Source organism: Mytilus galloprovincialis, chromosome 4 (genome assembly GCF_965363235.1).
Source record: "Mytilus galloprovincialis chromosome 4, xbMytGall1.hap1.1, whole genome shotgun sequence".
NCBI lineage: Eukaryota > Metazoa > Mollusca > Bivalvia > Mytilida > Mytilidae > Mytilus > Mytilus galloprovincialis.
This window is the reverse complement of record NC_134841.1, coordinates 91,048,480-91,063,894: the sequence shown is the minus strand read 5'-3', so window position 1 is coordinate 91,063,894 and position 15,415 is coordinate 91,048,480. Positions and strand designations below refer to the sequence as shown.

General features: G+C 32.0%; 1 protein-coding gene across 1 annotated transcript; it reads right to left on the bottom strand.

Annotated features, from left to right (window-relative positions):
- Positions 1 to 5,241: 5,241 nt before the first annotated feature.
- LOC143073374 (THO complex subunit 3-like) lies at positions 5,242 to 15,321 on the bottom strand. Its single transcript, XM_076248868.1, has 6 exons — positions 15,125 to 15,321; positions 9,275 to 9,431; positions 8,655 to 8,859; positions 7,841 to 8,002; positions 7,175 to 7,275; positions 5,242 to 5,649 (listed from the first exon to the last, which is right to left on the bottom strand). Exons 1-6 carry the CDS (start codon positions 15,299 to 15,301, stop codon positions 5,483 to 5,485), a joined length of 969 nt encoding a protein of 322 aa, XP_076104983.1. The 5' UTR covers positions 15,302 to 15,321; the 3' UTR covers positions 5,242 to 5,482.
- Positions 15,322 to 15,415: the final 94 nt, after the last annotated feature.

Sequence of the window (15,415 nt, the reverse complement as noted above, 5' to 3'; positions counted from 1 at the left end):
GATGATTCTGAGTTGAAGCATATCCAAACAGTTCACCAAAAACCAAAAGCTCATTTTTTTCACAATTGTGCCGTTTCCATGGTAACGGCAGCCATATTAAACTATTCCATGCCATAATTAAAAAGGGGGAAGGATATTAAAAATCAAATAAGTAACGAATAGGTAACGAATAGGGAATAGGGAATAGGTAACGAATAGGTAACGAATAGGGAATAGGGAATAGGTAACGAATAGGCAACGAATAGGGAATAGGGAATAGGTAACGAATAGGTAACGAATAGGGAATAGGGAATAGGTAACGAATAGGTAACGAATAGGGAATAGGGAATAGGTAACGAATAGGCAACGAATAGGGAATAGGGAATAGGTAACGAATAGGTAACGAATAGGGAATAGGGAATAGGTAACGAATAGGTAACGAATAGGGAATAGGGAATAGGTAACGAATAGGCAACGAATAGGGAATAGGGAATAGGTAACGAATAGGGAATAGGGAATAGGTAACCAACTTGACGCCCATAAAATAGCTGACGTTACCATTGAAAACAGAACAAATGCGAATAATAGGAAAGTTAACCAAACTGAATGTGAACTGTAAATGGTCATGAGGAGATATGGCATCTTTAATAGAAATTGTCATAATGATTTCTGTTTCCATGGAAACAAGGTAATCAATTTTTTTAGATATGTCGCCTCTAAACTTGAAGAAACTTTGAACATGAGATGAGCAATTTGACTATGAAATTTTCATTCTTTCTTTGTGCTTGAATTTGAAAAATCCTTGTTTTTCGTGTTTATTCCAAATAAATCATATCGACTCCCCTAAAAGGACGGCAATCTTTTGAGAAAAATTTCTCATTATGTACGTGGAAAATGATATCGATATCTTTCTCAAATATGAATTACTGAAAGTTTCATAAAAATGAGGACCCATGAGACTGGACAGGTATAGCTCAAAAGTCAAATAATCAGACAATTTAAAACCGCGCTATTATGTCTCTTTCTCAAATGTGAAATACTGCACGTTTCACAACATGATCAGTAGTTAATCAGCATGCGATTGGTTGAGGTAGGTGACATGTATCCGTTAGCATACCTGATCATTCACACACCAACTATTAAAATAATTCTTTTCAATTGGAACCAAGAAAAGTTTGAAGAAAATGTTCCTTGTAAATAGACTGTTGTAAAAATTCAAGCTACAAGTATATGCAAGCAGGCAGTGGCTATACAGCAGATGTGATTAACTGTTGACGCAGAGATATGTCTCACCTGTCGGCTGAAAATTGAGAAAAAGGTAATCTGACGGAAAGCAACATTGCTTATCCATTCAAAGTTGTTGGACCATGACATAGAGGACTGTCCGTATAAACAGGAACATATATATACTGTTCCCAGGTATAAATGATCTTCAAACTGAGATGTAAGGATATCAATGCAACTTAATAGAAAATATAATTGTCTATCATAAGTAGTTTTTATTAAAGTATCTTTAGCAGAACTGTTAGTATTGAAAATTGGTTATTAATTGAAAGTCACTGGTCAGTAGCAAGGTCTATTCCGCTTAACAATTGTTGACGAAAAGACAATGATGTCATTGCCACGTTCTGTAAAGCAACACCTGTGTGTCACAGGCAAGACCTTCTTTACAAACCATTGATATTAGGCACTGGCTACGGTTACATGGAAATGTAACAATAATAATAAAATTATTGTTACATTGGAGACTAATTTGCGGAATACAGGGTTGGGTAAGGATCCGATTAATTACGAATGTAATCGTTACATACATTGCGTTATCGTAACATATTAATGCACTTCAATGTACGCAAGATTAATTAAACTTAAACCTTATAATTGTGATGCTTATTTTTTATTTTTTTTGCCAATAAGAACAAAATTACGATCACATCATATCTGGACTTGGAAAGAGAAAGCATGATTCCACCAGTTTCAACATTTCGGCAAATATTTACATCATTAAATTGCCTTCACAATATAATAAAAACATCGCAAAGAGTAAAAAAGTATGTTTTCATATGAATCATGACAGACATTGAAAGTTTCTTTAACTTCAAAAAGAGATAATGCAGAATTATATTGAACAGTATGCAAAACAGACGTGCACATTACTGCATCACTCGTTTGTGATGGTTGCTTAGAGTGGTTTCACCAAAATGCGTCAGGCTAAAACATGCTCCCATAAACAACATACGGGAATGTAATTTTTTTCATGTAATCGTAGCCAGTGCCTTGATATTATGTTGATGGTCGTAACTATAAAGCTTTACTATCACAACTGAACAGGATCCAAGACACTGAGGTCAGGATCAGATACACCCAAATGGAAATAAATATACATCAAATTTGATTTAATTATAGTTGACCTATTGCACAATGCCATCTAAGAAACAAATTAACCAGTAAAACTTGATATCAAAAAGGAATCAGGAAAACGAGGCTAAGGTCAGATACCAGACGGACATGTACACTTTATAATCATTACATGCATCAAATATAGTTGGTCTATTGCATATAGTTTATACGAAACAAACTTAACCAGGAAAACTAAAGATGAACCCAGATACCCTAAAAATCAGGTTATATGTTGATGGTCAGATGATAATGTCAAGACAAACTTGTACACCTTACATATTCATTTCATACACCAAATACAGATGACATTTAAGCTTATAGAAGTTATAGTATTAGAAAAAACAGAAACATAACATTCAGCAATGAACAGTAAAAATTAGTCTCTTAGGGGCTGTTTTACCGGCTCCTGTAAAATAGCCTCCTTGCCGGTCTTTATTAAGATTAATATAGAAGTATAGAAATTAAAACTAGATATAAAAAAAACACACACTACAATAAGAAATATGTATACAACTATGTCTTTTTTAAGCATTTATACAAAACGTAAATATTAAAATTAAAATTATTTACAGTCTCTAAAAGCATGTCTTTTAAAAAAAAATTAAAAGTAAAATATTAAACTGATTGATACTAGTACTTTTTTTCTTTAATAGGAGGTATAAAATAATCTTTAAAAAAAACATATGATACACATAAGCAAAGCATACAAACTCAAAAATCGACATTCTGATTTTAACTTTAAGGAAAATATCCTATTAGTTTTGAAACCAAAAGGAACACCAAACAACCTCAAACTGCTTTTAATTACCAGCTTTACAAAACCAGTGCCTTGCTTTTTTATGATTTCTTTTTGAGACTGGCACCATAAAGGTGCTACCATAACACTTGGTTCTTTTGCTTCTGCATCACTTTTGCAAAATTTGCAGATGTATACATTTCAGTATTCAGCATTCGGAATAGATGCTGCCAATAGCTAGATTTCTATGCATAGTGTGTACAATATTTTTTTATTTATCTTATAGTATTTTATGCACCATAGACTATAGAAGTTTTGTCTGGTTGTCATAAATTTTATAGTCCTCATTTCAAGTTTTAAAGTACTCAAAAACAGGCTGTAGCTCTTCATATCAGTCGAAAATAAAGTGTTTGATAACTTTGTTGTTTCCCATTTTCGAACGTTCAATGTTCTACAAAAATTAACGTATGTATAAAAAAAAAGATGTGTTATGATTGCCAATGATACAACTCTCTGCAAGAGACCAAATGACACAGAAATTAACAACGATAGGTAACCATAAAGCCATAGCCCATACCGCATAGTCAGCTATAAACGGCCACGAAAAGACAAATGTTTAACAATTCAAACTTGAAAAAAAATGTACAAAAATGAACGAAAAACAAAATATATAACACATCAGCAAACGACAACCACTGAATTACAAGCTCATAACTTGGGACAGACACATACATACAGAATGGCCGAAAAATCTGTTTTTGGCCAATTACTCCAAAATGTTTTTTGGGCCACAACCCCAAAAAAATTCCCAATCATCCGTTTTAAGTATTGAATCCTGGGGTACAGTTTCAAAGATATCCATAAACCAATTCACAAGTTATTGTCCCGACACAAGATTTTTGTTTTTTACCCTTCTATGGCCCCGAATTCTTAAAACAGTTCAGACAATAACCCCAGTCCCAACCTTCCTTTTGTGGAACCTTGTAGTACAATTTCATAGAGATCAACACACTTATAAATTAATGTATTGTCTGATAACCAAAATGTCTTCAGAAAACTACAACTTCATTCCATTATAAGACTGCAAAAATGTTAAGGTTGAATAAAAATAACTAACTTGCTATAACTTAACTTTACCAAGCTACAGACCAATTATTTAATCATTTCCCTCCATAGAAGCCAATAAAACTGACAGACAAACAAACAGAGTCAAGTGGTTACCAAACCTGCTTTTGCCCTCCGTGATGCAGGTAAAAATGATGACCCCTGAGAGACAGGTATGTATACCTTAACAATCCATCAGACCATTTAAAACTGATCTGTAAGTCAGCCTTTTAAAATTACCTAATCCTAAAATCTTCATCTGAATCAGTACTGCACCACAATGGATATATATGTACTTTACAGCTTGTCATCTTACGTGTAAATAAAATGTTAATATGAACCTTTGTGCTAAACAGTCTGGTACAGCAAGATTTGTGTGTTCATATCACCTATAAACCAGGTACTGTATGCTGACTCGTCTACCAATTTTTTCTCTTACAACATAATTCTGTGTACATGTGCATATCAGAGAAGGAACATATATCAGTTTTAAAGTATAATGCATAGTTTTACCCACCCAAGGATCACACACAACCTATTAAATCAAGACAAGAATGCTTTAATGAGACCAATGAGGTAGAACCAATTATGAAGGTATACTCATGATTGTGGTCCAAGGTACAGCTCAATGTTGTGCCAAGATTGCTTTGATATCGGACTGCCTTTTTAAGACTTGCTGGGGCCATGGGACAATATTGGACTAATCTCAAAAGGAAATCTAAAGAATAAAAGAAGCAGATTTATAATTGGTGATACTTTTAACCCTGAAGAAGAGGTAAAACTGAGAAGTCCCTTTCCAGACAGGCATACATTGAATATCAAATATATTGCACTTAGATGCAGCAACTAAGATATAATCAATAAAACATACAAATTACAAATGGATGTGAAGTACCAATAATATTGCAGTATTAGTCTTTTGGCTCGGTTTATGACATAGTATACTACCTGTATTATGGGTTTAAAATCTTTTTTTTTTTATCCAAAAAGTAAGATATAATACCATGAATAAAGAATATACAAAAATCTTTCCTTGCATTTTATTCTGTTTATTTGATAACAAGCTGCCATATTCAACAAATATTACAACAATGATGTAAAAAGATCCTGCAGAACATTGTTTCTACCACTGGTCAAGATCTTACCTTGTACATAAGATAGACACAATGATATCTGATATCTGTCTCTTTGATCACCAGACCAGTTCATCCTTGAACTGCCTGTACAAAGTACTTATTTACTTCCAGTATAACTATAATAAATCTTTCAGTCACTTGGGAAACCAAATACTCTGACAGTACCCACATCCCTGTCTCTGTCTCGTTGATCTCTCTCGTACTTGTCGTCACAAGCATAGGCCAATAAATATCTCTTAGGATGCCATGCTACAGTAAAGGTAGGTGTCTCACACGTCACCTCTGTTACCTTTTCACCTGCAATAAATAGTGTTGTGCAATCACAATTTTTTAATTTAAATCAAAGTGTTTGTGAGCACTAAATAGTAATAGCTATGTGAACTTAAATTAAAATTGGAGTTATCTTTCTTTGTTCATAATTTAGTTGAACTTGCACATGTATGGTTATTATCATTTTGTAACATAAAAATCTGAGTAACTAAATTGTTCAACACTTTTTAAGAAGGCGGAAAAGGATGTTGAGGATATTTGGATTTATTGCTTTTCAACTTTGTGAAAAACTGACCATTTTTATTGTAATGGGAAAAATATACATGCAAAATTGTCTCCCCTTGGCCTGTCTATCAAAGGCTCATGCTACCAGGCGACTAGGGCGAAGAATTCGCTTTCCCCGACCGTCACTTCGCTTTCCCCGACCCCCAAAAGTGAAAAACAAGTCGCCCTGTTGTTGATACTCGCTTTTAGTCACTTTCGTCTTCGGACATTTTCAATTTTTACCAAGTTCATGAAACATCAATTTTTTATTGATAATTAAAGAAATTCAAACATAAACGATTCATTTTCTTCCGGTGCTTGTTACTCGAAAACGTACATCAACCTAATTTTCGGCAGCAAAATAAGTTTGTTACTTCATTTAAACGTGATAAAAGTTGCCTCCAGTAAATGTTTAATCCATTTATTGCATTAAAAACGTAATGTTGCTTTCCAAATAGCTTGCCAAACATCGTTTATTTTTGTAAATTTTCTTGCATTCGTCCGCCATTGACCGTTTTCTAACTACGAATTGGAACCGGACCAGCTATGACAGAAATCCGTATTTTTACAATAATAATTACGGACACATGGTTGGAACAGCTGACAGAAGAATATTGATTCCAAAAGGAAATATTACGCATTCCATACAGATTAACAGACTTTTGGTTACATCTAATTGATTGGTGTATTTAAATCCATATAATTTATATGAATTGTTTCAAAATATTGATTAAAGTTGCTTAACTCTGAGACTATTAAACTAATATCAATATATTATGGCCCAGCTTAACTTTGTATATTTTTTTATGAGGAACACTGAATTTCATACACAAGATAGTTTTTAATCAATTTGTAATTGATATATTATAATTTCTTTAACTTTTTGACATAAAAAATAATCTTTTTAGTGCTAGATATTTAGTTGGTAGTTTCTCACAAGAATCTAAACTTAAACAACTTTGAATTTGAACGGTTACTTTCATTGTATACTCAGATATGATTTGAACAATATAAAAAGAACATTATTTACATATGACCCTTTATACTATAGTAAAAATCCAAACATTGTAGCGCAGCGCGCAAAGGAGCACTTCTCTTTCAAATCTCACCACTTCTCCCTATCAGTTTTTAAAAGAGAAGTCACTTCTCTCTATGATTCTGAAGTAGTGTGAGCCCTGCTATCATGTTTTTGTTAAAACTTACAAATCTGAATTGATATATATTCAAATGAAATCCAAATGGAAATTAAAAAAATGTGTTTAATTGTTGTTTTTAGACCTCTATTTACCTGTTTCTACATCAGAAATATCTATCACAAGGTCCTCTGAGGCTGAGGCTAACATTTTACCATCATGGCTAAAACTCAATGTTCTCACTGGCCACTCTAATCTACAATCAATTATCATATTTCTAAGTTTGTATAGTAATTTGTTCGTGTTAATTTAAAGCTTACTGATAATATTAATCATTTGAAAATTTTAAATCATTAAAATTTGTATCAATATCAAGCTTCAATAAATATATTAGTTGAAACTGTTTCCTTTGATGATTTTTAATCAATATACAATGATATTGATCACTTTTTTCTGCAGGTTCAAAAATAAATGTACTTTTCAAATAATGGTTTTAGGCTTGAGTTATGTACCTTTGCATAAAGAAATTTTGTGTATACCAATAGATTAAAATAGAAATTTTTAATAAAATGCCTATCATAATAGATATTTGAGGTTAATAAAATTAAGACAGTTCAAGATAAAACAGAGGTAAAATTAGCTTAGAATTAGATAGAAAATCAAATTATCTGTCTAACTGTTTTATCAAAATGAAATATAATGTATTTTCATATATTCTACTTCAATTAAAAAATTATTTGAAATTCACAGACAAATAATAATAAATACAAATATAATACAAATATTGAAAAATCTCTTAAATTAAAGAAAGAAATATTTACCTGGCAAAAGTTCTAACACAGACGAGTTCTCCCACATCCCAGAGACTACACAGAGCATCAGCACTTCCTGTAGCGAAGTATTTACCCATGGGATCAAACTCTATACAGATACAGTTTGCTGGGTGGCCATGTAGTACGTGCTGCATCTTTAGTTCTGGATAACTGAAGTTAAAAAAATAATTTCTGTCAATTCACTCAATTCAGAAATGCTTTGCAATGCTTTTAATAATAAATACATGCAAACGACATAGGTTTTGTAATAAAAAATATAAAGTTTCATATGCAAATTCATGGCTTATTAGTATGCAGCTTTTCCTGATTCAAAGAAACAATTGTTTCTCAAGTTCTGTCCATTGTTTACCAATCACAGCAATAAGTGTACATATTTTTTTGGAATAAATAGTATTTTATTTTAAGCAATAAGTTAACATGGTAACAATGACATAATAAATGTAAAAATTATAATAAATCTCAAGTAAGTCTACCTTAATGGATGAAAACTAAGTGGGTCTCATTGGGGCCTAAGCGTGATGCAATATTGTCTGATTTTTATTTAAAAGTGACACATGAAAGTCAAATTATAATGAATAATAACAGGAAAATAAGTCTTGCAGAACAATTGAAACAACAAGCTGGATACAGGATTCTCAAAACAACCAAAAAACAGATTTGGGATCATAACTGAACCCTCCCCTAATGAGATCTAAGCTAAGAGGGACTGCCATGGAGCAATATCTTATCATCATACATCATACCACAACTATATAAAGATGATTACCAGCAAAGCTTGAGTTAAAAATACACACTTTATTACCTCATTATATGAATGTTTCCTTGACCACTCGTTAAGAAAAATAGGTCTCCATCATTGTTCCATGAGATTTCATTGATTTCAAATTTAAACTGTTCTTCAGCTTTTGATCTGTGACTACGTACATCTATAAACGTTATCAGATCTTCTTTGTTTCCGACAGCTATTGTAGTGCCATCTGGTGACCAGCAAATATTAATGTTTTCACCTGCAATGTTAAAACATGGTAAAATAAAAATGAGAAAAAAAGTACATCAAAATCCTATGGACTAGACAGTAATTATCTATAGGTATAAAGCTCTTTAATGACTTCAGGGAATGAATTTTTAATCTGAACTTGAATTATGTCATTCATTTGGATGGAATTTTGGAAATAAAGTGTTCATGATCAGTTGATGGTCAACCATCTGATCAAGCAAACTTTAGCTATGAAATTAAAACTTCAAATTTATTTGATTACAAGCATTTATTGTTTAATAACCTGAAAGCTCATATCTATTGACTTACAATAATCCTTTTACTCTTATGTGCTACATGTACATTACATCTATACAATTTTTTACAGTTTATATGTATAGAACCCATCTACTTGATTTCTCATGTTTTGATAATATATGTCATACCTTTTGTGTTCACTGTGGCGACAGCCTTGTTTGTTCTAGCATCCCAGATTCTAACAGTTTTATCTCCACTGGCTGTTACTAGCTGATCTGGATTCTTAGGGTGCCAGCAAAGTTGGTCTACACTATCACCATGACCTCTGAAGGTCAAATCTTTACTCTAAAAAAAATAACATGTAATATTATAAACTTGTGTATTATGTTTTATATTAATAATAAATAGTAAATGTTTATTTCTATTGTTGTAAGCTCCCTTTTGATTTTTATAAGTTTTAGATTTTACGCTTCCGAGTAAAACCAGATGCTCCGCAGGGTGCAGCTTTATACGACCACAGAGGTAGAACCCTGAACGGTTGGGGCAAGTATGGACACAACATTCAAGGTGGATACAGCTCTGAATTTGGATTGTGATTAAAGTTGACACAACATAGGTTTCTGACACAGAATGAATGTGGTCTAATGAACTTAATTTTTTTTTTTGGTTTTTTTGTGATGGTGATGTGTTTGTAGGTCTTACTTTACTGAACATTCTCGCTACTAAATTTTCTCTATCTATAATAAACTTGGCCCTTTCATTACAGAAGAATATATTTTGTAAAAATTTACAAAAATTTACCCAATTAATGAAAATTGTTAAAAATTGACTATAAAGGGCAATAACTCCTGAAGGGGTCAACTGACCATTTTGGTCATGTTGACTCATTTGTAGATCTAACTTTGCTTAACATTATTACTGTTTACAGTTTATCTCTATCTATAATAGTATTCAAGATAAAAACAAACTAGAGGCTCTAAAGAGCCTGTGTCACTCACCTTCACACAGGTCTATGTGCATATTTTAAATGAAGGACACAGATGATTTCATGACAAAATTGTGTTTTGGTGATGGTGATATGTTTGTAGATCATATGTTACTGAACATTCCTGCTTCTTACAATTATCACTATTTATAATGAACTTTGCCCATTAGTTACAGAGGAAAATATTTTGTTAAAATTTACAAAATTTATGAAAATTATTAAGAATTGACTATAAAGGGCAATAACTCCTTAAGGGGTCAACTGACTATTTTGGTCATCTTGACTTATTTGTGGATCTTACTTTGCTAAACATTATTGCTGTTTACAGTTTATCTCTATCCTTTATAAAATAATATTCAAGATAACAACCAAAAATCGCAAAATTTCCTTAAAAATTACCAATTTAGGGGCAGCAACCCAACAGCTGGTTGTCGGATTCATCAGAAAATTTCAGGGCAGATAGATGTTGACTTGCAAAACAATTTAACCCCATGTCTGATTTGCTCTTAATGCTTTGGTTTCTGAGTTATAAGCCATATCTACATTTTACCCCTATGTTCTATTTTTAGCCATGGCGGCCATCTTGGTTGGTTGGCTGGGTCACCGCACACATTTTTTAAAGTAGATACCTCAATGATGATTGTTGCCAAGTATGGGTAAATTTGGCCAGGTGGTTTTAGAAAGGGAAGATTTTTGTAAAAGATAACAATATTTTACAAAAAATTGTTAAAAAATGACTATAAAGGGCAATAACTCTTTAAGGGGTCAACTGACCATTTTGATCACGTTGACTTATTTGTAGATCTAACTTTGCTGAACATTTTTGCTGTTTACAGTTTATCTCTATTTATAATAATTTTCAAGATAATAGCCAAAAAAACACAAAATTTCCTTAAAATAGCAAATTCAGGGGCAGCAACCCAACAACCGGTTGTCCGATTCGTCTGAAAATTTCAGGGCAGATAGATCTTGACCTAATGAACAATTTTACTCCTATGTCAGATTTCCTCTAAATGCTTCGGTTTCAAAGTTAGAAGCCAAAATCTATATTTTACCCCTATGTTCTATTTTTAGCCATGGCCGCATCTTGGTTGGTTGACTGGGTCGCCGGACACATTTTTAAAATTAGATACCCTAATAATGAGTATGGCCAAGTTTGGTTAAATTTGGCTCAGTTGTTTCAGAGGAGAAGATTTTTGTAAAAGTTAACAGACGATGACAGATGACGACGACGGATGCCAAGTGATGAGAAAAGCTCACTTGGCCTTTGGGCCAGGTGATCTAAAAATATAAATGTGGAATGTGTCCAAAGGGACACAGATGATGCCCCTGCTAGCATATTACGTTATAAGGCCAAAAAAAAAAACGGAAACGGTTTTTGGCGCCGACCCTAACTTTTTTTTCCCGGAAAAAAAAAAAAAAAAAAAATCCGGATTTTTTTCGTTTTTTTCCGGAAACGGTTTTTGTTTAGTATAGCCTTTGAATGGCATCTTTTAAACGTTTGATTTTAAATAAAATTTTAATACAGTAAGCATTTGTGTGATACAGATTGAAGTCAAACAACGGCATGGCTTCTGCTATGGCCATCAGTCAAAGTGTGTTCAGACAAAGGTCTAAGTCATAGTGAAAATTATACATTTATTTTCAGAGCATAAACATTGTTTTGTACATTAAAGATTTATACAATTGATTGTTGATACATGTTAATTTTGCAATTGTGATAAATTTGTTTTTTTATATCATTCAATGACTATTTGCATTCTACAAAATGCAATATTTGCCTCACATTATTTGAATGTTTCGGTTGTTTCGATGTTTATAATTTGTTCAGAATTTTATAGGAATAAAATTGACAGTATAACAAGTTTACAATGTTTTGGCATTTACTTCTGACAGTCTTTTCTAATACAAGAGGGAAGCCAAACGTTCAATTTAGGATTAAATTTAATTTTAATATCTGATATTTGCTCAACCATAGCCCCAAAACTCAATTTGTAATTGATTTTCTTTTAAACAGCTAGTATATAATCAAAATTTCAAAGATTTTCACCCATCCCTCTATCATGTTATTAATATTTGGTATTTGTAGAAAAGCTGGCATCAGTTCTGTGAACTAAATTGTCTGAAAGAAACTGATTATAAAACAGGTCTTTGCTGAGACAGACTTTGATGGGCTTTCTGTGTAAGACTATAGCCTGACCCGTACAGATGGCATATCAGTTCTGAAAAGTTTGAAAATTTTATAAGCTGGAAGTCCTGGTCAAGTCTTCTGCAACTTTTGAACATGGACTATTCATATCTTGTATACTTTATACAATGAACTGATGAAAATAACCTGAAAGAATAACAAACTGATTATAAAAATACACAAAAAACAACCGAAGCAGGCCAGTAAAAAAAAAAAAAAAAAAAAAAAAAAAAAAAAAAATACCTACCTACCGACCCTAATTTTTTGGGGCATGAAACAGGAAAATCACCTATTTTTTTTTTTGGCCTAAAGGGACATAATTCAAGAACTGTAAAAGTGAAGCTGCCAAAATTTGAACTTACCGGTAAACTGAGTTTAGAGGTAATAAGCATTATATAAACATTTCATTAAATTTAGTTGAGACAAACTTAAGTTAAAGAGAACAGAAACGAAAAAATTCTTCATTTTTTTCCACTTGTAAAGGGGCATTACCCTAGGATTGTAATCAAAGTGCTTGTAATCACTGAATGGTAAAGATTGCTTTAATTTATCAGTTGGTAGTAAAAGCGAATATTGCATTGTATATTGTATTTAGCATTGATTTAAGTTGATTCAACTACTATTCTGGGCAAAGAAAGATAACTCCAATTTTCAAAGAAGAATTCATAAATCATTGGTTTTAGATGATTCAACAACAATTCTGGACAAAGAAAGATAAGTCCAATTTATTGTCTTGAAACTACAAAAATGCTTGTTTTTGGTCCCTTTTTGGTCATTTATTCCTAGACCGTTTGCCCTATAACCCCTAAAATATATACCAACCTTCTACTTATGGTATTAAACATTGTGGTACAATTTCAGAACAATTGAAATACTTATACACAACTTATTGTACTGATATTAGATAAATGCTTGTTTTGGGCCTTTTTGGGCCCCTAATTCCTTAACCTTAGGGACAATAACTCCCAAAATTAATCCCAAGCTTCCTTTTGTGGTTATAAACATTGTATTAAAATTTTATTGATTTCAATTTACTTATACTAAAGTTATTATCCGGAAACAATCCATCTTCAGACGACACTGATGACAATGACGACGACGTGATACCAATAATGTTTGCGGTCGTATAAAAATCATGAAAATTTAATCATAAAAAAGGGGTGATTTTCAAGTTTTAGGACAATATATATGTATATATATCATTAAAGTGATTAGAGCAGTTTTCATTAAGCTTAAATTGACTGATTTATATCTATTAAGATAACCTCCTTTTAGTTTTTTTTTATAAATTTCTGATATACATGTAGCATTGAGAAGTTATTGAACTTTATTGACATGATTGGAAATGCAACAGGCATATCATGGGCTCATGGCGCAGATGTTTATTTGAGATGCTGATCTATGCCTAATAAATGTTTTTACATACTTTTCATTTGTTTGTAATTTGCCAAACAGATTTAAAAGATTGAAGTGTCATTCGTGTCTAAAACTCTTTAATTCACATAATTCGTAAATTACCAATAATTTCATTGTATATTTCACATGTTATTCAAGATTTGATAAACAAGATGCAGGGAAGTGTTAGACCCAATTCTTCTGTCCCTATAATGCATATATTTACTAATTTACATTTGCTTTTTATTAATTTTGCTATTTTCTATTTTTTTTTTTAATTTTTCTTTGCAATATATATATATATACAGAAAGCAGTGCCCATTTATAACAGGAGGTCGCGGACAATTTGTTTGCGCTCATTTTTTGCTTATTCTGTACTTGTCAGACATCTATGTCTGTATACACTTATAAAGATAATTGTTTTCTACATTTCCGTGTGCCTTTCTATGATCAACTATCTTTCAGAGTGCCGATGTATGAAATATATTAAAATGATCGACACAAGTGTTTAGTATCTTTTTTATTCATTAAATTAAACCAAGAAATCTTGTTAAGTTTTGTTTTCTTAACTGGAGGTGAGCTGTCAGTAAGAAGTATCTGATGATTTTGACTATCACAGTCACCATTATCAGCAAACCTCAATCTCTAAGTAGAATTCAGAGTTGATAAAGCCTTGTCTGGTGTTTTCAACTTGGCTGGTGTTTTGGGTGTTTTTGGAGACTGAGGTTCCAGGGGTACAAATGTAACTCAATTAATTGTTACTCCTTTAATGTTATTAAAAGGTCATATTGCAATACAATGTTGTTGTTTTTTCAATCCTTCTTATACATTTACGAAAAAGTACAGGAATGCATAAAAGTTCAATTTTGCAATAAAGTATTCATTCATTCATTCAATTCACTGTAATAACATGAATAATGGTAATTTTGAACTTTATCAAATTTCTTCTTTGATTGGATTCTAATTGCCAACTGATTATATAAGGTAATTCAATTTAATGTATTTGATATCTCAGGTGTGAAAACTTTAATGACATGATTATTGGCTTGATTGGTGATTATGACAAGTGTCAAAATTAGATAGTAATTTAATTACATATCAGGTCTTCAAGTGTGCTGGTGAACTTATCAATTCAACATTTTGGGCTCAAAGTTTTTATTATAAAGTATATATTTTTGTATAATATATTTATTCTTTGTACTTATTGATTGAACTTTGTTTGTGTGACACACTGACAGTAAGTATAGCATGTATAGTATAACTATACAAATCCTTGATCAAACTTTTTGAGAAATGGTGCACAATTGTAAACCTGACAAGTAGAAAAGGTGATGGATTATTTTGCCAGGAATCTTGGGTTTCATTCATTTTAATTCCCTGGTATTTCAGTGATAATTTGGGGTCTAAAAATAATGTCTACTGTTTGTGTTGTGTCTTGTGATCGTGTTATTGTTTCAAGAGCAAACCAACCATCCGTTCTCTATCCAAAACAAATACATTGACAGTTTTATCATATGACCCAGAAGCAAGTCTTTTCCCATCACTATTCCATGCAACAGAATGAACTTTTGCTGAATGTGCCTGAAGCTCTCTGATTCTGTTGTTACTGTTAAAATATTTTCTCGTGGTTTCATGGAAGGAAGCCATAGTTCTATTTTGAGTCTGTTGGTTCCGATCAAGCTACTTTATTTAACACATATTTCATATTTGGCGAATATTTGGCGTATGAAAATGTATAATATTTCATCAAACAATTGAATT

Coding starts and splice junctions, on each gene's coding strand:
- LOC143073374 (XM_076248868.1), bottom strand. CDS start 15,301: ATGGCTTCCTTCCATGAAACCACGAGAAAATATTTTAACAGTAACAAC. Junction 7,276..7,840: donor TGTGTTAGAACTTTTGCCAG/GTAAATATTTCT, acceptor AATTGATTGTAG/ATTAGAGTGGCCAGTGAGAA. Junction 5,650..7,174: donor TATTTCTGATGTAGAAACAG/GTAAATAGAGGT, acceptor TATTTATTGCAG/GTGAAAAGGTAACAGAGGTG.